This window comes from Danio aesculapii, chromosome 19 (genome assembly GCF_903798145.1).
Source record: "Danio aesculapii chromosome 19, fDanAes4.1, whole genome shotgun sequence".
NCBI lineage: Eukaryota > Metazoa > Chordata > Actinopteri > Cypriniformes > Danionidae > Danio > Danio aesculapii.
The window spans coordinates 35,547,380-35,572,318 of record NC_079453.1 but is presented as its reverse complement, the minus strand read 5'-3'; the positions used below and the strand labels follow the sequence as shown (position 1 = coordinate 35,572,318).

The 24,939-nt window shown below is 37.2% G+C and overlaps 1 protein-coding gene across 1 annotated transcript in view; it reads right to left on the bottom strand.

Moving 5' to 3' along the window:
* Nucleotides 1-221: 221 nt before the first annotated feature.
* Nucleotides 222-24,939, bottom strand: part of poc1bl (POC1 centriolar protein homolog B (Chlamydomonas), like) — a 42,789-nt gene continuing 18,071 nt past the window's right edge. The window contains exons 3-11 of the mRNA XM_056479853.1: nucleotides 23,230-23,399; nucleotides 18,566-18,755; nucleotides 17,173-17,358; nucleotides 13,933-14,050; nucleotides 11,355-11,531; nucleotides 9,276-9,407; nucleotides 9,067-9,177; nucleotides 1,152-1,304; nucleotides 222-1,006 (exon numbers count right to left, since the gene is read on the bottom strand). Of these exons, the coding sequence (XP_056335828.1) occupies nucleotides 878-1,006; nucleotides 1,152-1,304; nucleotides 9,067-9,177; nucleotides 9,276-9,407; nucleotides 11,355-11,531; nucleotides 13,933-14,050; nucleotides 17,173-17,358; nucleotides 18,566-18,755; nucleotides 23,230-23,399 (1,366 nt within the window). The 3' untranslated portion in view covers nucleotides 222-877. The remainder of the gene's footprint in view (nucleotides 1,007-1,151; nucleotides 1,305-9,066; nucleotides 9,178-9,275; nucleotides 9,408-11,354; nucleotides 11,532-13,932; nucleotides 14,051-17,172; nucleotides 17,359-18,565; nucleotides 18,756-23,229; nucleotides 23,400-24,939) is intronic.

The following is a 24,939-nucleotide window of genomic DNA, read 5'->3' as shown; positions in this document are numbered from 1 at the left end:
CATATTAAGTCCGTGACACACCAAGCTGACTGTCGGCCATTGGGATTTGTCAGTCTGGCTAGTTGGTTTGGTCTGTTCTACAAGTTCTCCTGTCATTGGAGCTTGTTGATGTATGTAGAATCGCCATTGGCTGAGCGTTCTGACTGGTTAGGACCGTTCACATATGTTTGCTAGTTCGTCATTTCCAATGGAGGTGCGCAGTGCATATTGGGAGCGGCACGCAAGCTGCGCAAGACGCTGGTGCTTTCCAGGTGCACTCAGTTGAAAATGCCACGAGTGCACTGCAAGTCACATGACAGGCACTGACCGATCAGCTTTAAAATTTCTATCGAAAACACACATTTCAGTAGACTAATTCCTTCAGACAAACACAGAGCACCCAAACACTGTAGTGCTTTTTATTTAGTTTTATTAAAACTTATATGAGAGCTGCAGCAATGTTTTGTTAGTTTGTTAACGATTGATAGTCGGCAAAAAGGAGCTTGTGCTTTCGAGGCGCTTTTAGATGTGATATGTGAACGGCCCCCTATTCGTTTGGTGTGTTTCACAGGCAGCTTTCTGGTCCAGGTAAAACCACAACTACCAAAACCACAGTTTGCGCTAGTTGTTTGGCATCAGCGTGGTGTGTCCCGGCATTTATATGAATACAAACCTATTTTTGGATGTGATTAACCGCGATTAAACATTTGACTGCAGTAGCTTGAATATGCACTTCGGACTCATGATAGCAACACCTCTAACAAAAGAATTGGCACTACAAATGTGTCCACTTTGGTTGGCAAAGGCACTTCATGAAGGATGCCAGGTCTCGGTTTCTTTTTAATGCCGTTTTTTTGTATAATTGCACTTGCATCCAGTTTGATGTGGAGTTTAAAAATCACTCGAAGCTCCAGCGCTGGTGTTTGTCTCCAGTAGAGCAGCTTCTCATCTGGATATCTGCACGGCCCTCTTCAGTGCGATATGAGGTGATACACATGTTTGAATGAGGGTGAAATATGCTGCCGTCCTGAAAACACATGAGATAGCGATCATTTCAGGCTATGGAATTGCTACAGGAGAGCAGATCTGATGTGAAATGAGTTGACAGGCAGTGTTTGTTTTCTTATCTCATGCTGTTTTGTGATTATCTGAGCTGTAGGCGAGATACTCACTTCTCTGAACCGCCATATGATGCTGGGAGGTTTGGGAACGCCGTCTTGCGGACAATGCTTCATGCCGATGTGTGTCATTCCATCTTGAACTTCAGCGCACAGCTCGGTCACGGAGTTAAAGCGAATCTCCCTTTGAGACGTGTACTCAAAGTACTAGGAGAGAGAGAGAGAGAAATTATGATTAGTTTTGCTTTGCGTTGTGTGTTTTTTTGTGGTATGTTCACTTCAATTCCAAGCTAGTAAATTCTGTTCATTGATTTGTAACTTTTGTGTTATTTAATATCTATGAAAACATCTTAATTATTGCTTTAACATTTTGCACGGTAGCATCGAGTATCTGCAGCTTCTACACCCCCGCTGCTGGAAACAGCTTCCAGAAATGATCAGATATGCTCCAACGTTAGGCACGTTCAAATCAAGCCTTAAAACACATCTGTTTAGCTGTGCCTTTACTGAATTATGTCTTTTTTCTTTTCTTTTTCATTCCTTTAAAACCTGTTTTAAAGGGCACATAGTTTACCTCTTTTTTATGATTTAATAATATTATGGTTCTTCTGAGTGCGCCAGTTTAGGTTCAGTTCAAAACACAATTCAGATTTTTTATTATAATGTGTTAAAAAGTGTCATGTTGGGGGCGTGTCCACAGTTTGCTGATTTATGGGTGTGTTGCTTTATATGTAAATTAGTTTCGGCTTCCCGCCAACGTAACAAGGGGGCGGGGCCGTGAGCTTACCCGCTCTGCGTTTGCAAGAGTCTGACAGGCAGACTGCGAGAAGGAGCTGGAGTGAGAGGTTCAGCATTCTGTCGTACATGTACGACTCTGACACAGACCAAGCAGAGAGTACAAAATCATTTGTGTCTTTGTACAGTTTTACAGCCAACTGTGTGCTAGTTTCAAGTGCCGAGCTTGTACACAGAAACTAATAACCACGCACACTGAATTAACTTTGACTGAGGCACCGGATGCGCCGCTCGAAGCCGCGACACGGCACACCAGACACTCTGTGGCGCGGCAGAAACATAACGTGTCCCAAATCGTCGCGCCACGCATTTTTGAATTCTAAACATAGGTTTCTGCAGCGGCCCGCGCCGCCCAGCCGTCGACTTGAGTGTACCCTCATAGTAACCGATGTTTAGAATTCTAAAACGCATGCTAGTTAAGATCACAGGGAGCTTCTGGGATCGCGAGAAATGCAAACGGCTGAAGTATAAGGTAGACTCAATGAGAAGTACACATGTTTGCAAACCTACCTAAAGATACAACCAATAATTCCGATTAGAGCGATAATGTGGAGAATATTGCTCTTGTGTTGAGCCCAATGAGCCTTGCATCTAAAAATAGAGCAAGGGTGTTCCTTTAGTGATATCGCTTCGACTCACGCTGAAAATGGCGGACGTGAATCAACAAACTGAGGATATGATGACGCGCCTGTCAATCAATATTGGTGGGCGGGGGGACCGCTCTCCTACGTAAAGTTGCGGTCGGTTTGAAAACTGCTCCAATTGGTCCACCATTTTTATGTTGTTAAATTGAAAAAAAAGCACTGGGTGTGCTTATATCACCCCAATATGACGGTCTATACACCATACATGCACATATGTCTGTCCAAAGCTTGAAAAGAAGATTTTTTACCATAGGTGCCCTTTAACACATTTTAATCTGTTTTAATCATTTTTATTCTTTGTTTTTTTTATTTTCTTGTACTTGTTTCTTTTATTCCTGTTACTGTAAAGCACTTTGAATTGCCATTGTGTATGAAATGTGCTCTATAAATAAACTTGCCTTGCCTATCTAGCTCACTTTACTAAAACAAAAACATAATATGAATTTATATATTACTATATATTAATGAGTAATACAGTATTATGTCAGCACTGATAGTACTCATGGGTAATGCACTGACAAATCTGCGCTGTCCCAAGTTCGAGTCCCCGCTAGGAGACATTTCCCTATCCTGTCCCCCTCTCGCTCCAACTTTACTTCCTGTATATATACAGTACTACCCTGTCATATGAAGGCAAAAACACCAAAATAAATCTTTAAAAAGAAAACATTGTTAAATATTTTTGTTGTTTAATTAAGTGTACACTATACATATATATACATACATACATACATACATATATATACATACATACATACATATATATACATACATACATACATATATATACATATATATATATACATATACATATATATATATATATATATATATATATATATATATATATATATATATATATATATATATATATATATGCACACACACACACAAGTATACAAAAGTAACAACATACCGAGGCTTCCTTTGACTAAAGGAAAAGAAAAACCTTGTACTGAAAAACAGTAATGCTGTGCAAATATAACAATTAGATAATGTTTCTTTATGATTTTTGTTGTCCTCAAAAGAACTTGAAAGAATTTTTTCAAACAAAATGAATATGAGATAGATGGCAAATGTTATAAAAAAAAAATTTAAAAAAAGAGTTCACAGTGATCATAGTGGGGATCTCTGCGACGGCTAGAGTCATCTATAAACACTGGAAAACTCCCAAAACCCCAGAGCTAAAAAGAACAAGTTAACATAATGACTACATAATACATAAAAAGCAGGGGTTCCTGTGTGGTTTGGGAAGACTTTTGGTCTTATTTGATGATGTCTTTTCATGCAATATAATAATTTAGGCTTTAATTTACCTTTTAAGCTGCGGTCACACTGGGCTTTGTGTGTTCGAAATTCTGTCGTACGGCGCTGCAAAAAGGGGCGGGATTAAACAAGATGTTTAGACATTAAAAAAAGCAAGCGATCGGTCCATGTTTTAAATTTCTGTCCATGTTTTGATCCTCGATTGGTCTCACGCAGTCAAGTGATGCAATTTCGCAGGTCAGAGTTCACCAAGCTTGAACTTTGCACCGCAGCCTGCTGCGAAACTTAACCCATGACCCTGCGTTTCCAGTCTAACGCATTCGCGTGCGTATGAATGCAAGTCTATGGGAGGAAAAGCCCAGTGTGACCGCAACTTTAAGGCAATATTATTTTTTATTTATTTATTGTTTTTTTGTCTTTGTTTTACCTGCAATAGGTCTACAATAGGTTGTATTATCTTGTCATGTAAACAATAAACAAAACTTTCAATAACAAAAAAAAAATGAAATAGAAATAATTAGATTTCATTTAACTTTTTAAGCAGGTTTTTACTGCCACTTTAAATTAAATAAATAAATGTATCTTTATTGAAAAAATTGTTAAAGACCACACATACATTTTACTGTGTATAAAAACATATATATATATATATACACACACACACACACACACACACACACACGCACACACGCGCACACACGCACACACACACACACACACACACACACACACACACACACACACACACACACACACACACACACACACACACAGTACCAGTCAAAAGTGTTTTTTTTATGTGTTTTTTAATAGAAAATTATTCTGTTCAAGGCGGCATTTATTAAATGTAAAAAAAATAAATTAATTAATTAAATAAATGCTTTCCTATTGTATGTAGATTTAAATAAAATTATTACTCCAGTCATTATTGCTTTTATTGCTATTACCATTATTATTAATATTAGCGTGATTTCTGAAGGATCGTGTGACTCTAAAGACTGGAGTAATGAAGCTAAAAATTCTTTTTCAAAATTACTGGAATAAATCATTAAATTAAATTAGAAACTACTTTTGAACAGTTATTTTATAGTGCAATACCATTTAACAATTTTACAATTATTATACTGTATTTTTTTATTAAATAAATGCAGCCATGGTGAGCACAATAAGCTTATTTAAAAAAAAAAAATATATATATATATACATATACACTACCGGTATATACATATATATATATATACATACACACACACACACACACACACACACACACACACACACACACACACACACATTGGGTTAACTAGGCAAGTTAGGGTAATTGGGCAAGTTATTGTATAACGATGGTTTGTTCTGTAGACTATCAAAAAAATATATAGCTTAAAGGGGCTAATAATTATGACCTTAAAATGGTTTTATAAAAAATTAAATACTGCTTTTATTCTAGCCGAAATAAAGCAAATAAGACTTTCTCCAGAAGAAAAAATATTATCAGACTTACTGCGAAAATTTCCTTGCTCTGTTAAACATCATTTGGGTAATATAAAAAAAAAATCAAAAATCAAAGGGGTATATATATACACGCACACACGCACACGCACACGCACACACACACACACACACACACACACACACACACACACACACACACACACACACACAATGTTTGATCAGTTTATTATTATCTTAGAAACCACCAAACTACAACAGCTTGAAAAAATTTTGAGACAAATATTTGTTGCATGCGGAATTAATTAAAAACATGCCTCAAGAAAAACTCACTCCCAGCAACAAATATCAAGGAAGCAATAAACACGGATGTCTGTACGGATATCGTTAGTAATCAAGGCAGAGTTAATAATTCATAAGCAAATACTCTCGACAGAGGATCAGTAGTAAATCCTAGAGAGCAAAGGTTGCAAAGCAGGAATAAAAACTAGACTGGGAGAAAGTAAAAGGTGCAGCTTTTCTGAGAAATAATGAATCTCCAGTGTTCTTCAGATGCGCCATCTGGATCAAACTGCACCACATGTATATTTCATCCAGACGTCTGTCTTTAAGGAGATCTGGCTAAGGTTTCCTTTTCAGCCCAGACTGTGGAAACATTGATTTTCACTCACGTACGGTGTGACTTCAGAGTCCCATGATGCTCGGCAATGACACGCACACAGGTTTCCCTTTCCATTAAATATACATCCCCAAAAAACTCATCCATTTCTTCAGCTGCGATACCAGATAAATGCCAAACCTCAAAGGGCAGCGCTTCTCTGAATGGATTATATTTCAGCATTAAAAAGCTTTCTTTGTTTCACAGCAAACGCAACAAACAGGGTTTGATGGATCTCCTGTCGTAGGTGTTGCATAACTGGAGGTTACTTGATAGCATTGGCATTAAGAGAAAACCCCTTTTAATCCGTTTTCAGAGATGTGGAGTAAACGGTGAATTACCTATTCTTAAAGCTTACTCACTTCCCTTAGTTTAAATGTATTTGTCCTCCACCATTGAGCTTATGCAACAAAGATTTACATTTTAAAGCCTGCAATAAGCTAGAATATATTGCGCTAACAATAATGACTAGCACTATTGATGTAGTAATTCTTTGATGAATAAATAAAAGCCTTTATTTGAAATCCAAATATTTCAGAACACTCAAGATGTCTTTACTTTTTTTTCTTAGAAATTTATTGTGACCAGTTTTGGGAAAGGTTACTTTAGAAAGTAATGCATTACAATATTGAGGTACTCCCCAAGTAAAGTTTATTTATAAACTAATTTCGGGAGGATCATGTGCTTATGATTGCTTGTAGCTGGTCTTGCATTATCCAATTTATGATTCACCAATCAGACGATTCCTAAGCCACTATAAATACCCCAAGTTCCATATCACAGCCATCTTCGTTTTTAAGAATCCTTCCTTCCACCCCTACACCTCCTCCTTTCCTAGATGGGTGGCACGGTGGCCCAGTGGTTAGCACTGTTGCCTCAGCAAGAACATTACTGGTTCTAGTCCTTAGCAAGCCAGCCGACATTTCTGTGCAGAGTTTACACGTTCTCCCCATGCTCACATGGGGTTCCCCGGATTCTTCCTACCATCCAAAAACATGCAACTTAATTTGATCGACTAATCCAAATCGTCACCATAGACATGCTCCTAGTAAGTAGTTATCTCTTAAGAGCAATCACACCACTATCTGTTCATTAGCTACTACAGCATGGGAGTTCTTGAGATCTACCTGAGCTCAAACTCCCCTCTCGCCTTGCAAACGAGAGGGAGCTCCGGCTCGAGGATCTTATGAGCTCAGGGCTCGATCCCGGGACAGCATGCCAAACTAGCTTTATAATCAATCATCATCTAAGTGTATACTCTTGAAAAAAGTAGTTAGTTGTATTACTTAGTTACTTTTTAAGGTAAGTAATGCGATACGGTACTTTTGGGTTACTTTTGCAGAATCCCGCGCATATTCTCTTTGTACATCCAAATTAATGTGAAACTGAGCGCACGTGCACGAGCGCAAAACCCCTCCCTGCCTCCTCCCCCTAATAAATATGGTAATGACTCTGCTTTGGCAAAACCAAATGAAAAAGCATTGGAAAAGCAAGCAAGAAGAGAAACTTCACAGAATGTGAATTGGAGGTGATCCTATCAGAGGTAGACCAGAGAAAGCAGTGTTATTTGCAAGATTGTCCTCCAGAATTAATAACAAAAGGAAAAAATTGAGTGGGAGAGTTTAGCTGACGCGGTTAATGCAGTGGGGTCTGAATATCGCACTGTGAGTGAATTAAAAAAGAAATGGCCTGAGTTAAAGGTGTAAAACTTCGTAGTGTCTATTTAGGCTAAGTGCAAATAGCACACCTCGTTGGAATGAGCTAGTTGAGTGATTCCTGCCCATCACCATTTGATTGACAGAGACAACATAACTAAAAAGAGCGGCAAACAGCAGCGTGAGTGGCGTAGCTCGTAATGCGCATGCATGGCAACATGTTTTGACACAATCGATCATGAAACCGGTTCGAATCCAGCGTCTGATGAACTCATTCTTCGTTTTTCTCTCACTACGTATCAGATATTGCCTACTCTTCATCATGAGGAAGACAAGTAGGAATCATTAATAACTGTGTATTATGTTAAGCACATTTGAGCATCACATATTATTTGCACATTTATTGAATAGAATGTTTCCGATTCACGTATGCAAATTCATTTTTAGATGGCGTCTTTATAGCAATGTGCGTGCAGTCGATCACTCTGATTACATTGGGAAAACCGGCGATCGCTGCAAATTGCGCTTTAATGTTTGGCTGGTCAACTGCATGGTATGGAAACCTTATATACCTGCTAGACACGCGGATGATGTAGTCCCATACAGCTGCCATTGCAAATTGCATTGTAATTTAGGACAATTGCCTCTAGGAGTCGCCAATGGAAATAAAACAAACACACACAAGAAATACACGTACACCAGACACAAAGTTGGCGTGGACCAACGCACATTCTCACATTCATTTCATCGTTAGTAAATCCAAACTTGAGTAACTGGCATACGCAAAGTTTTTGTGCGTATGCAGCGTTGATACATGAGGCCGCTGGAGAATTTGATGTTTCTCCATTCAGACAGAATGCCCGAGCATACTGCCCGAGAGGCGTTTCAAAGATGGCCACCAAGTAAAATGGCTTGCCTTAAACGGACTTTGCTTAAGATAAGTAAGCTCGTTTGAATAATTAGAGTGTTATTAAAAGTTGTATTAATGTAGTTTGAGGACACAAAGTATTTTAGATATTTTTTTTATTTATTTTTTATTTTTCTAATTTTACTAGTTGAAAAAATATAGCAAGAGCTAGGGCTGGGCTGAAAAATGATATTATATCGAATCACAATAAAATTTATGTCAATAACAATGATAAGCTCTGAATTTTTTTTCTCTATATTGATCTCAGAGTCAATCACACAGCAGAAATGTGCAACAATGGGAATCTAGAAGTGTGTTGATGTTAGAGGTTATGCTATTTAAAGGACCCTCTAATTTGTGGCTTCAGTCATTGTTGGGATAATCTTTCAAATCTGGAAGAATTAACAACTGATATCAAAATGTATATCGTTATCATTCAATATGGAAAAGGATTAACCGAGATTAATTAGCTAATCTTGTTGTTTAATAAATCGTTAGCTTTTTTAATGAATAATGACTTTTTCCTTTTCGAAACAGAATGGTAAATAACAAAAAGGAAAATCCGTATGTAAAAAGTATTCCTGATTTTAGTTACCTGATTACCGCCCTGACCATGGCATCCGAACAGGGACAGGTGAGCTCCTGTGGGGTTGTGGTCCGGGGCGTTGTAATCCAGACATTCAGAGTGGATTCCAGCACTTCGAACCTACACCATGTAAAGCCAACAAAAAACACAGTAAGAATGCCATTAAAAGGAACTCCGGAGAGAATTAGACTATAGCCTGGATTATATTATAGACTTACCGCTCCGTGCCAGCCAGCCCTGTCCTCTGGCACATGCAGTCCTGGGTAAACGTTCTGCAGGTACCACTCAAAGCTCTTACACTGAAGCCGATTTCGTAGGACAATCCTTTCTGATATATCCCCATAAGATTCCTACAGAAGCACATCAAAATCAGGCCTCAAGGCAAAGCTAGGAAAGCTTGTTTTCAGCATGGAATACTTTTTTTTTTTTAAAAAAGCTACTCCTGCAATTTCAAAAATGATTATTTTGTAATTCTGGGTTTACGTTTGACAATTCTGCCTTCTTTCCTTAGAATTCTCATATTACATTCTATTGAATTCATCAAATTTACAACTCACAATTCTTGGAGTTCTTACTTTACATGCAATTTCAAAATTTTTGGTAGGGGGTTTCTGTGTTTACATTTCACAATTCCGCTTTTTTCCCATGGGTTTCTCACTTAACATGCTGCAATTTTGACTTATTCATTTGGAATTCTGAGTATACATCTTGTTTAAAGCTTGTTTTTAGTATGAAAAATATAATTGCTTTTCCGCAATTTTTTTTTCTTGAAAACTTGATTATACATTTCACAATTCTGCCTTTTTTCCTTCTGCCTTGTACCGTTAAATTCACACAGTGCAACCTGCAATTGTAACTTATTTGGAATTCCAAAACTTTTACATTGTAATTTACGAATCACAATTCTTCGAATTCTTACTTTACATCCTGCAATTTCGACAATTATTTTTTTCTTGTGTAATTCTGTGTACATCTCAGCATTTTGCCATTTTTCCTAGACATTGTGCAATTTTGATTTACTTATTTGGAATTCTAAGTTTACATCTCTCAATGTTAACATTTATTTCTTGAAATTCTGAATTTACATCCCAAAATTTTTACTTTTTTTCCTTGAAAAGTCACAATTCTAATAATTGTAATAACTGTAATTTCAACATTTGTGTCCTTGGAATTCTGAGTTTACCTCTCACAATTCTGACTTTTACCTCCGATTTCTGCTTTTACATCCAGCCATTCTGACTTTTAGACTCCTCATTTTATTTCCCACAATTTTGACCTCAGAATTTTGCCTTAATGTCTCATAATTCTGACATTTATGTAGGAAATCAAAGTTTACATGACCATTTTTTTCATAGAACTACATTTGTATTATATTTTTGACACTACTTTGTTCCATATTTTATTTGTTTCATATATTAGTTTATAAAATTTGTTTTTTGCGCCACATATTGTGTGTGTTATTAATTAATTTAGCAAATGTCTTTAACTCTTCCAAGTTAGCATCTAATAATTCAAACCTTTTTTTTGGTATTGTGAGAAATAAACTCACTCAAGTCTCTAAACCTAATCCTAAAAAACTTTATATCTCTCTATATCATCAACTTCACTAGTGACAACTTACTTTGTAGCATCTGTATTCTATATCTGACTAAAGATCTATATGAATCATCAAAACGCCACGTAGATCAAGCAATTGCTGTCATGAAGTTGACAAAAGAATTGCCACGACACACTTTTTTTTAACAAACTCAAAACTCAAGACACCCAACCAGATAAACAAGACATATCCTTTTAACCAACACCCAAAACAGCTATGGGAAGGGTGTGCTCATGTTCATACCTGATTTACGTCTCCAACTCAAACAGGAAGGTCAAACAAACATTTGGCCTCATTGCATCTCCTATCATGGCTGCCACAAAGTGATTTAACATTTGATCACAGATCTGTGTCATTAATAATGTAATTTCTCTCCAAAGTAATATGGAGTTACGCGCCACATTCATGTCAGACAGGGTGATATAATATATGTTTGGCCTAGTTTTATTATCTTCATCAGCCAAAGGAAGAACAAACACTGTAAGCTGATAGAAGAGAAGCATTCAAGCAAAACCCGAGAGTCATTTATCTCTTTCACGATGTTTTTTTCTTCCCCTTCAGGAGTGAGCAAGCATTTTTGAGATCAGCACTTTTCTAGATAAATGCTGAAGTAGTTAAAGGAGGAAATATTACAACGGTTGTTCAGATTACTGCAATGGTACAGGATGTCAAAGAGGCCACGGTGAAGGGATGAAGGTACCTTGCGTGCTGGAGGGTTTCTGTTGTAGAAGTGTTGCTTGTAGGTGTCCATCCATACTTCTGCAGCTCGGACTGTGTTTTGAAGGAAGTTTGATCGTGCATAAGGTGCTTTTTTGGGAAACACGTGACCCACGTGGGAGCATGGATGGATTTCTAAAGACCCTCCGCACTGCCATACCTGCAAGAAGCAAAATGTTTTTAAAAAGAATCCAAATTCATTCAGTTGCACTGTAATTTTAAATCATCAAATACACTAAATTTCTAGTTTTTTTCTGTTCAAATACTGCAAAGTATTGAACAAATTTTTATAATAAAAGTCAATTAAAAGCAAATAAATTATATATTCTGTAAGGAATAATCAGTGGCTTGTCGTGTGTTAAAGGATTTTAAATGCACAATGTGGAGGCAAAGAATTGCCATACATGCAGCTGAGGTTTTAGTTTTCTCTTCAGCAACATAATTTTTCTATTTACCCCAGCTTAATTGTTCTGCTGTTCACACCAGACGAGGTACGCATAGATAAATCGTGCTATTTGTGCGTAAATAGATGTGTGAACATTCTGAGTTTACTCGCTTCATTCACGCGTCAAATTCACTTCGCAGTAGACGTGGATTCGCATCATGCGTGGGGCTTCTCTCTGCCCGGTGACTCGGTGACTAGTTTCATTGCTAAATGGCTAACATGGATTTTATTGAGAGAATAGCTGTGTTTATGTGGTTTAGGAAGGCTGATAAACATTGTTGATTCATTTGGAGTCCACTAGATCCATTCAGAAGTTCACCCAGCTCTGTGAGTTCATCAATTCCTCCAGAAACTATACTTGGATGATGGAAGCCTTCAGAGGTGCTTCCGACTGAGCCAAGCCCAGTTTGATAAACTGTTGTCCGGTGTTGGCAGGAGGCTTTTCCTCCAGGACACCAACAACAGGCGCTATGTCATAATCATGCCCCTACAAGAGAAAGCTCCTGATTGGTTAACGCGGTGCGAATGTCCACTGAAGTTCGGATTTTCCAATTCAACGTCAATCGTGCAACCCACGTCAATCGTGCAACAAGCTCAACTCGCACTGGTTCATTCGCACGAATTGCATCTTTCGCGCCACCTTATTCGCACATATCATGCCGCAGGATGTCTATTCGCGCCTTTGCATTGAGTTAACATGTAAATCACTCATGCTTCACACTTCATCCGCATCTGGTGTGAACGCAGCATCCTAGTTCTCATGATTTAATTTTTCAAGTTTTCTAGTTCTCATAAGCTATTTTTTCTAGTTAGCTCAAAAAAAATTTCTAGTGCTTATAATTAAATTTTTCTAATTACTTCAACTTAGTTTTTCTAATATTTTTTGTACCCACAACATATTTTCTAGTTTTTCTAAAAAATTGTGTCGTGCTGAACTTGTTTATGGCAATGAATGCATTAACCATCACGTTAATATATGTTTAGTCAACATTAACAGGCATTTATTAATGCTTAACAGATGTGTTCTTCATTGTTAATTCATGTTAACGAATGCAGTAACTGATACAACCTTATTGTAAAGTGTTACATTATTAATTATCAGCGATTCGAATGAACCATTAATTTTATAGGCAATACATAATTGTAAAGGAGACTAAAAAAGATTTTTAAGCAAAATTATACATTTGTTACTTTATTTATTGCATTTATAATGCATATTACATTAAAGAATGTTAATAATTACAATTAAGGTGAAGTAATATGAATAAATAATACATATTTATTCAAAAATTGTCGATTCACAACATAATTTCTACATTAAATTACTTATGAATAATTATAAAAAATTCTGACTTATAATAATTCTGACTATGTTAATAATTCAACTGTAAGTGTAATTTCTACTAGTGTCAAAAAATAAAATAATGAATAATCATTTATTTCAAAAATATATTGTTTAAACATAATTAATGACAAAAATAAAAGTTTTCAAACCAGTTGCATTGTTTAGGATGCTCAAACAAATTTACCAGCATTTACATTTTTATATATTTTTTACTGCCCCATGCATATTAAAGTAGAATACAAAAAAATTTTTTTTTAATAAAGTGTCATCGGGAAAACAAAATGACACCTTAATTTTGCAAATAAAAATAATATGCATAAAGTATTTCCTAGCGCATCCCTTATTAATTTATTCAGATACATGTCACATACTTTTGAAACATTTTCAAAAAGCAAAGTTCTGATTCTGATTTTAATAGAATGCGCTGCCTGTCAAAAATAAAACATAACAACAGCGCTTCGGGATGCGCTGAGACACAACAAAACTCCTTTTTAGGCACTTCTCCAGCTTTATTCCCCACATATTTTTATATACCAGTTCACAGCACATCAATTATACATGAATGCCATACAACCCTGGAAGAAACAGCATTGTAATCTGTTTCCATATCCATCAATCTTGATTTTTACATACAAGCTAAATAAACAAAGAAATCTAACACGAGAGATGTGTCTAATTATAAACACTCACTCTCTCATGCAAACAAGAGCCCATGGGAAGTTAATGCAAATCACCAATGCGGCATAGCTTGCATTAATTCATGTGTCTTACCCGGAAAGAAAGTTCCAGATTCTCTCCTCCCCAGACCTCCATGCCCATGTCATAAGTGCCAAGATACTCAAAGTAGGCCTTGCTGACGGCAAATAGGCCTCCTGCCATAGTGGGAGACCTGTGAAACCAAAAGCATCAGAGCATTGGCAATTCATCAGAGATATTCCCTAGCACCAATTTTCTAGCAGGTAAGTGCTTCTTTAGTTTGCAGCGAGCGCCTCTGGGTCTGCCCTCTGACGGGCCTGGAGAGAAATCTAGCACACTTTAATGTACCCCTGAGCCCGAGCTTTAAATTGAGTCTATTCAGTGCACTGAATCTGAATTTAATCAGCACAATAAGCAATCCTATTTCAGGCTCTTTCGTTGTGAAAAATTACTTTCTGAGGGTTTTTTAAGTGGAAGAAAGAGAGAAAACCTTAAAGGGGTAGTTCAATAAAAATGTGAAAATATACTGTTCATTTACTTGGCCTCTGGACATTTATTATGTAGGTGCCTTTTTTTCTTCAGCTGAACATTAAAGTCCCCATGAAATAAAAATAAAGAATTTTAAGGATATCTGTAAGCTAGTGTGCTCCAAAACAATGATACAATTTGCATTATGTAATAAATAAATAAATAAATAAATAAATAAATAAATAAATACAAACATCGAGTAATATAGACATCCAAAACTTGCAGTTTCATCACTTCTTGCCCAAATAGATCAATTTTTTTTTTTTTTTGACATCACCTCATACTTCAGCTTCTCATCAAATGTTCTGACCAATCAAATGCTCTCAAGTATCTGACATGTCCTGTCCCCTTTCAAGAATCTATTGCTATACCCTCATCGGCCACTTTATTATGTATTATCAGGTTTATCAAGTCCAACTGCTTGTTAACGCAAATTTCTAATCAGCCAATCACGTGCATTTTAGCATGTAGACATGGTCAAGATGATCTGCTGCTGTTCAAACCGAGCATCAGAATGGGGAAGAAAGATTATTTAAGTGACTTTGAACATGGTATGGTTGTTGGTGCCAGACAGGCTGGTCTGAGTATTTCAGAAACTGCTGATCTACTGGGAATTTCACGCACAACCATCTCTAGGGTTTACAGAGAATGGTCCGACAAAGAGAAAATATTCAGTGAGCAGCAGTTCTGTGGGCGAAAATGCCTTGTTGATGCCAGAGGTCAGAGAAGCATGGCCAGACTCGAGCTGATAGAAAGACAACAGTAACTGAAATAACCACTCGTTACAACCAGGGTAGGCAGAAGAGCTTCTTTGAATGCATAACACGTCCAACCTTGAGGCGGATGGGCTACAGCAGCAGAAGACCACACTGGGTGCTACTCCAAAATTGGACAACAGAAAACGTTGCCTGGTCTGATGAGTCTCGATTTCTTCTAGGACGTTCAGATGGTAGAGTCAAAATTTGGCATCAACAACATGAAAGCATAGATCCATCCTGCCTTGTATCAACAGTTCAGGCTGGTAGTGGTGGTGGTGTAATGGTATAATGGTATATATATATATATATTTTCTTGGCACACTTTGGGCCCATTAGTACTAATTGAGCATTGTGTCAATGCCACGGCCTACCTGAGTATTGTTGCTGACCATGTCCATCCCTTTATGACCACAGTGTCCCATCTTCTGATGGCTACTTCAAGCAGGATAACGCACCATGTCATAAAGCGTGAATAATCTCAGACTGGTTTCCTTAACATGACAATGAGTTCACTCTACTCAAATGGCCTCCACAGTCACCATCACTCAATCCAATAGAGCACCTTTGGAATATGGTCGAACGGGAGATTTGCATCATAGATGTGCAGGCAATAAATGTGCAGCAACTGCGTGATGCTATCATGTCAATATGGACCAAAATCTCTAAGGAATATTTCCAGTACCTTGTTGAATCTTTGCCACAAAGGATTAAGGCAGTTCTGAAGGCAAAAGGAGGTCCAACCCAGTACTATAGTAGTAAGGTGTACCTAATAAAGTGGCTGGTGAGAGTATATTGCTATATCCAGAGCCATGGCAGAGCTGTGATTAAAAACTAAATGTTATTGGCTAGTTTTGCTAAAGGGGAGGGGCTACTGCATGTCCCACCCTTAAATTTTGTCACACATCGAACAAAAGTGCACATTTCAAAGCACTTCATGAGAACTTTAAAGAATATTTTTAGTTATTTTTAGAAACTGTGGTCGTTGGTGATTCTTAAAATGCAAACCAGCTACTTTGAGAGTCAAAAATAAAACATATACAAGCAAAACTAAATTAATATCTATTGCTCCTGTATTCTCAGATCCCCAGTATTTTATATATATATATATATATATATATATATATATATATATATATATATATATATATATACACACATCATTATGCAATAGGAAGTTAGGATATAAGGATTTAAGGTTGGGGAATTAAGATGATGCTGTAAACGACATTCAGTTTCTTACACAGGCTAATCCATTTGTTTCATAAAACCTCAAAGTATCGTCAAGAGCCACAGGTATTAGTTTTGTTTTGCCTGTGTGTTTTTTCGGACTCTATATATTCCGGTAGCCAATGACCACCAAAGACCACGGTTTCAGCTAAAAATCTTATTCAATGTTTTACTAAATAAAAAGTCACTTACATTTTAAACAACCTGATTTTGGCTGAAAATTCTTTTAATAAAGGTACAAAGAATCTCGAATTTGATTAAAAATAGCTTCATTTTTGTTGGTATAGCTTTAAAAAGCATCAGTGTGAGTAAAATATGTCAGAATTCAGATTTGGGGGTGAAATGATTATTTAAACGATTGCTAGATGGATCTAAATGTGAAAATGCAGGAAATAAGAACACAATTAAATGCACAATACTTGGATTCAATCATTGGACAACATTGGTTTGTTCAGTAGCCAATTGGAAAACAATTCCTAATAATATTGAACATATTTTTATGTAAAAACTGCTTTTATTCCAACCAAATAAATGGAATAAAAATCTCCAGTAGAAATAAATATGATATAAATTAACGTGAAAATTTCTTTGTTCTGTTAAACTTGGGAAATAATTAAACAGAATTTCCCAGGAATTATTTCTAATAATTTTGCCTATATAAAACTACAACTAATATTGTCCAATAGACTTCTAATAATGTCCACTGTCCAATAAATAACAGATCTGAAATGCCATAAATGTGTGTCAGTTTAAACATTTATAATCTGTTTCAGCTTGATTGGAATGTTGATCTGAAACCAACCTAATGGGGTCAATTCTGGATTTGCGTATCTTGCGATCAATTTCAGGCACTGCATGCCACTGAAATGTCAACCTCCAATCAAAACCGCCCACCATCGGTTCTTCTGTTTGCATGTAGAACTCAAATGTGTTCCAGTCAATGGTGTCGATTACTGGACATATGATGGTGGTCTCATTCTCTGCAATTCTGAGGGGAAAAAAAAGATTATAAAATCAAATACATCACACTGGCAACATAAAACAATTTGCAAACTTACAAGTAATCACATCTAGGTCAATCAATAATACTTTTTTGTCAAGTATATTGTCAGAAAGTTATATGATAACAATATTATTGTCATTTTAAAATAATTTTAAGCCACTGTTGATATAATGATTAAACAACAGCATAATAATGCAAATAGGCATAAACACTTTCAAGAACCAAAACTGTTTAGATTCTGTAAATGCATGATCAAAAAGCCAATATCCTAATATAATCTGTAAAATGTAAATGTCCTTCTACAAAAATGTATGCAAGTGGACTGCAGCTTTTAATTAGAAAATTCCCCTTTTTTTCATTAGCTATTTCTATCCAAACGTGCTGATTTAATTTATGCGCAAAAGTTGGAATATCGCATAAAAGATTTGCAAATAATGCAGTGTTAGCATCTTCAAAGTCAAAGAGAACAAAATCGTCACTTCCTTAAACAAAAAAACTGGTGCCAAATATCAAAAAGAAAATAGAATTTGCTGCGGTATGAGAAGCTGCGTGAGCCTTCTTTTTATATAATAAATTACTTGTACCTCAGAAGACGATACTGAAATGCAATGAATGATGAGACGCTTTTTGGGAGCACAGATGCTCAAGTTCTGGAGGTAACAATAATAATATAGTAATAATAATAATGCTGAACCAATGCGATGACAAACTTTGGTTAAGGCATTTTTTTACAATGTGGTCGGCCCACTGGTTTGTCCATTAATGCCGTCCACCTCACCTATTTTTATCATCACGTAAACTCTTTAATAACAAAATCACATGACTTTTTTATGCGCATATTGAAATTTAATCAGTAAAAGTGTTTCTGTCATAGTTTATGCACATTTTTTCTTATTGAATAAAAAGCTTATCTGTTTTTTATGCACATTTTCAAAATATAGGCATGTGCATAAAAATAGCTGGATAGAAACATAGCCCCTTTCACACAGTGATAGCAGTAAATATCAGGAACATTTCTGGAACGACTTTACCGGTAAATTCAAAAAAGTGCTGTTCACAATGAAACATCATTTGCGAAATATTTGAAGGCTAATAATACTGACTTCAACTGTTTACTGCGTCACGAAATACCATGAGGTCATGTCTATGTAATGAGTTAATTTATTGATTACTGTAACAGGCCTAATCACACCTTTCCAGCAGTGGCTCGATCCAGCCTGGCACACACTCGCAGTGGCAGTCCAGGAAGGTGAGCACGTTTCCTGTAGCGTAGGTGGCGCCAATGAGTCGTGCCCGAACCAGACCTTCTCTTTTTTTTGTCCGAATGAGACGCACACGCTCCAGGTTGCTGATATACTGTGCCAGCTGTGATTTCAGATAGCCTGTAATATATGAAAAGAAAATAACAGAAGCTTTCTCAAAAGATAAAATGACAAACCACAGGAAACCAAGATTAACTAGAGAGGACACATTTGAGTTATCTCAGTAAATGTAAAAACTGATAAGATACAAGAACACGCTGCTGCTTTATTATCCAGGGCTTTATCCAGTAAGCATGAAATATGCAAAGATTAGCAAATCTGTGAGAGTATTTCTGTGCAAAAACTGACAAAGGTTTAATTTGGGTCTTTGAAAATTGAAAAGACGTAATAAATCAAGCACAAACTACTAAGAAAAACTATATAGTTTTAATAATTGATTTCAAAGGAATACATTATGGATGCACAGTGGCTCAATGGTTAGCGCTGTTGCCTCACAGCATGAAGGTCAATGGTTTGAGTGCTGGCTGGGCCAGTTGGCATTTCTGTGTGCTCCGATTTCCCCCACAATCCAAAGACATGCGCTACAGGTGAATTGGCTAAACAAAATTGGCCGTAGTATATGAGTGTGTGTGTGAATGTGAGTGTATGGGTGTTTCCCAGTACTGTGTTGTGGCTGGAAGATGCCCTTCCGCTGTGTAAAACATTTGCTTGAATAGTTGGCGGTTCATTCCGCTGTGGTGACCTCTGATAAATCAGAGACTAAGCCGGAGGAAAATGAATGAATGAGAAACACATAATTACAATAACACAATAAAACAATTGTATATTTAGAAACTTGTATATTAAGATAATTTGAGCCAAAAAAATGCTAAAAGTGTTGTCAGATAGCACTTAGCTTTAAGGAACATGAGCATTTTGCACTTATAACACATTAGCATGCATTGTGCTACCTTAAAAAAAAATGATTTGCCTTCTTTTTTAGCACAAATATTTAAACATTTTTAACTCTAGGTACAAACTTGAGAAGCAAAATGACTGAAAGATACTAAGGCCCTGTGTACACTAATATGTTTTATATGTAATAGTTTTAAAAGGGCTAAGTTTTGCTGTGGTTACGCCTTTCCATTTTAAAATGCTGCTGCACTGTGTTAGTGTGGATGGAGGAAAACGGAGACATCTGAAAACTGAGGCGTGGCTGCATTGGGGCTTTTTCCTCAATATTAAGTAGCCTACACAAAGTTCAGCCTTGCATCCTCTCCTTGTACGTTCAGACTTCGCAAGTTTGATATGGAAAACAAACTCCCGAGGACATGTCTAGTAAATCTTCAAAGGGAACAGTGTACTCTATAACCTCATTCACTGTCTACATTGTTTCACATTTTATCTTAACAATAAAATGAAAACATGATATGAGGAACTGCCTATTTTCATTTTGACATTAACTTAACAGACACCAAAAATGTTGAGGCGTCGTGTAGCTGCACATTTATATGACCGCTATCTTCACTGTATTTTATTTTATTTTTATTTATTTGACACGGACATCACAATTACACTGGACAACCAAATGCATTTGTTTAAGTGTTTAAGCAAACTTGCTAATTCTCAACTGGTGTCCACAGGAGGCTTGACCAAATTGACAAAATGGAACTATAATAAAAAACATATACACAGCATTATAATTCTTTGCATAAAATTACTGGAGCAAAAGCAAAGGCGACATGATCCAACAAACTAACAGTAGACCATTTGTGCAAACACTGCTGTTTTGCTTTCAACCATTTTTTAAGAACACTACTAAACATATTTAGATTACTTTCTGATTTTAAGCTAACAGGTAAATCATTCCACAGTTTGGCTCCCTTTACAGAGAAGACAGATTGACCAAATGAGGTCTTACACTTTGGTACTAGACAGTCACCATTAGCAGTTGCCCTTGTGACTCTGTGAGAGGTTTGATGCCTATTGATTAGATCAGAAAACAGGATTGGAACATGATTATTTAAACATTTAAAAACCAATTTAAGATAATTAAATTTAATAAAACTATCAAAAATAAAAAGGTTATGTTTACATAAAACTTCACAATGATGCCATCGCATAGGCTTTAAGTCCATAATTTTAACTGCTTGTTTATAAATCGAGTCAATAGGCTTCAATGTAGTTAAAGAGGCTTGTGACCACGATGTAAGTGAGAGAATATCATTGTGTGCATGTATAACTTTGCAGTATGGTATGTTAAAAATCTTATAAAACGAAAAGAGTTTAGACTTGGCTTAACTTTCTTACTTATGATTTTAACATGACTATCAAATTTTAAATTAATGTCTAGAGTTATGACAAGATATTTAAATTCATTCACTTCTGTAATACCTTTATTTTTAATTAGCACCTCAAATGTATATCGTACAGGCCTATTTCTAATACAAATGCACATATTAGTATGCATATTTATAAGAAAACGGAGCCTATAACATAACTGCCTTCTTACATTTTCATTGACAATACAAAACATGCCCTGTCTCTTTCACTGAATATCAGTTTTCAGTAGGAAATAAAGGCAAGTAATCAGTCAAATGTGCAGAATCAGTGTACATTAATTAATATATTCTCCTATCTTTGTGCTCAGCCAAAACACGTTACCTGAGAACAAGTAATAGATTCAAAAGTCTAAAGTTAATAATATTTCGTCAGATATAGACAACAAGATGAATTATATAGCACGTTTAACAATATAGTGAGATTAGACCCAGCGGTAGATGCTTGATGAACAGTCCGACGTGCACAGTTCTCATATGGGTAGATGTGCTCAAAGCACGCTGCAGTGCATGCGAGAGTGTGTGTGTGTGTGTGTGTGTGGTCACGTGATTTTCGTTTTCAGCAGTATAATATGGATGTCAAGCTGTTCAGAAACGCTAGGTGAAACGCCAGTGTGGATGCGGATTATTTTTATTCTAAAACGTCGTTTTAAAACTAAAACGTATAAGTGTAAACAGGGCCTCAGTCTTGTTTAATGAACTTTTGCTTTTTTTATCAATATTGATCATTCATAACCTTAACAGTTTAATGGAGACTGAGATGCCAGAAAGTGATTCTTTTTCTTAATTGTAAGAAAGCATAACGTTTGTTATAAATGAAAATATAGACAAAGATAAACTCAAATAAGTCTATTCAACCAACAATGTTAAGTTTTTAAGTTCTTAAAAATGGAAGTGAACATGCCAACACTTTCCTCAAACCTACTAAACGTGTCATCTAGATGGCTGATTTGAAGTTTGAGTGCTCTAAATGTGACAATTATCTTTCCCATCTGGAGAATCACCTGTTGTTCTCCTCACACACATCTGTCAGCTGATGTGGTACAAGTTAGTTTAGGTTTTACCTTCCGTCATTATTAGTTTTCTTTATTGAGAGTCACTTTTAAATCCTGAATATGTCTTTAGCATGCATTGATTGGAGGAAATTGATAGTTGTCTGATTGATAGTAGGAAAATGAGACAAGTATCCCTCTAAAGTGGAAAAGTCTTGAAAGGGGTTACATTTACATTTAGTCATTTGCCAGATGCTTTAATCCAAATGAAAATGCAATGAAAAATGTGAGGAAAGCAACAAAAGATTTTTCATTCATTCATTTTCCTTCGGTCTTTATTTCAGAGGTCGCCACAGCAGAATGAACAACCAACGATTCCAGCATATGTTGTACAAAGCAGATGCCCTTCCAGCCGCAACCCAGTACTGGGAAACACCCATACACTCTCGCATGCACACACACACATACACACACACACACACACATACACACACACTTATACACATTAAGGCCAAATTAGTTTATTCAATTCACCTATAATGCATGTCTTTAGACTGCGAACTGGAGCACCCGGAGGAAACCCACTCGAAAATGAGGAGAACATGCAAACTCCACACAGAAATGCCAGGACTCGAATCAATCAGGGACCTCTTTGCTGTGAGGTGACAGTGATAACCACTGAGCCACTGTGCCGCCCCCAACAAAAGAACATTCATTCATTCATTCATTCTCTTTTCGGCTTAGTCCCTTTATTAATCTGGGGTCGCCACAGCGGAATGAACCGCCAACTTATCCAGCACATGTTTTACGCAGCACATGCCCTTCCAGCTGCAACCCATCTCTGGGAAACATCCATACAGTCCACTCGGACAATTTAGCCTACCCAATACACCTGTACCGCATGTCTTTGGACTGTGGAGGAAACTGGAGCACTCGGAGGAAACCCACACAATGCAGGGGGAACATGCAAACTCCACACAGAAGCGCCAAATGACCCAGCTTAGGCTCAAAACAGCAACCTTCATGCTGTGAGGCGACAGCACTACCTACTGCACCACCGCGTCGCCAACAAAAAACCAACCATATGTAAATAATTAGACAATTCCCAGTTAGTCTAATTTACAAACCGAACGAGTATACCCTCAGTCTAATTGGCTTAAAACTCAAGTGTAACTGTAGCTTTAGGGGTAAGATACACTCAGGGTTTTAACTTTTCATGGTAATCATCCTCAGTAATTGTAAAAAATAACTAAATAAATAAAGGATATAAAACTGTCCCCTCACCTCTATCGCTGAAGTCGTCCACTAGAATGATGTCCTTCAGCAGGACAGCCGGTGTGGTCTCCAGCACACTGTGGATGGTTCTCAGTAAAGTGGACCAGGCCTCGTTGTAAAATGCTATAACCACTGATGTTGTCGGCAGACGACGGATGTTGTACTTCTTTGCTTTGCATCTGGTATTGCAAGTAGGAGAAACAGATAATCAGATCATTAAGCAAATGTATTCAAAGCTTCCTATTTAGGCAAAACTCTTTCCACTAGTGTGCAAATGTCTGATACAAAGAGAAGCCATGATATAATGCTGTATTTTATCCTGTCCTGCAGAGTGAATGGCTATTTGTTTCACCTTATGGTTTGAAAAAAGGTGCAGAGATAAGTCACCTTTCATTCATTCATTTATTTTCCTTCGGCTTAATCATGCATTCACACGTGGCTTCAGCGTCATTTGGCAACTCTCTGAGCTGGGGTATTTGCATAAAGCGATGTGATTGGCTGATGCTTCCGTTGGTGATTGAAAAATTGAGAATTTCCCAATTTCTGCAGCGAGCAACGCCACTGAAGCAGCGCCGACGGATCCACAATGCAGTTTGGCAACACCTAACGTCACCTATTCAAAGTGAATTGGAAACGCTGACGCCCCGTGTGAATGGGTCATAAAGCTGGTTTATACTTCTGTATAGTGATTGCTGTGACCCATGGCGCCTGCCTTGCGCGTAGCCATCCATTTATACTTCTGCGTGCTGTTTTTTTTTTGCTCTGCAATAACACCTCCAAAATGCTAGCAGGCGTTTCTTCACGGGCGTACAAGTACCTAAAACTCGCTCATTCAGAGTCGAGAACCGGCAGACGCGTAATCATAAGGTAAATACAAAACAAAAGTCTCCATCTGGAGCTCCTTCATGGGACTCGACACTCGTAAATACTCACTCCATCAGGCTCGTGCTCTCAGCACCGGTCAAACTCGTCACAGCTACCAAGTCGACCAATCACAAAGCTTGCGCTGTGCGTCGTTGTGTCATATAGTTAAATTTTTTGAGAAGTGCGAATCAGTGTCGGCGTCAACGTCGGGATCAGCAGCGTCAGCTTCACGGCGAGGGCTATGCGACAGCGCAAAGGCTGCACTGGACCATACGCATGAGCTTGACGCAGAAGTATAAATCAGCCCTTAGTACCTTATTTATCAGGCGACGCCACAGTGGAATGAACCATCAACTTATCCAGTATATGCTTTATGCAGCGAATGGCCTTCCAGCTGCAACCCAGTACTGGGAAACCCATACACTACACTCTCACATTCACACTCATACACTACAGCCAATTTAGTTTATTCAATTCACCTACAGCGCATGTCTTTGGACGGTGGGGGAAACCGGAGCAGCCAGAGGAAACCTTCTTGCTGGAGGTGACTGTACTAACCACTGAGCTACCATGCCGCCCATTAGTCACTTTATCTTTTAAATTTGACCTGATTTGAGTCTGATTTCAGCTTCAGAAACAGACAGATTGTCAGGAAGTTCAGGTAAAGCTGGAAGACAGACAGACGAGCCAGATAAGTTTTCACAGTATTCTGAGGAAGTAAAACTGAATGGCTAAAGATAAAGTTTTTTGTTTTTAGTTGAAACATTATGTTTGTTCAAACAACATATTTAAAATGAGTTTAAACAACACAATTTTTTGTGGAGACAACTTAATTGTTTTATGTTCAACCTCTTA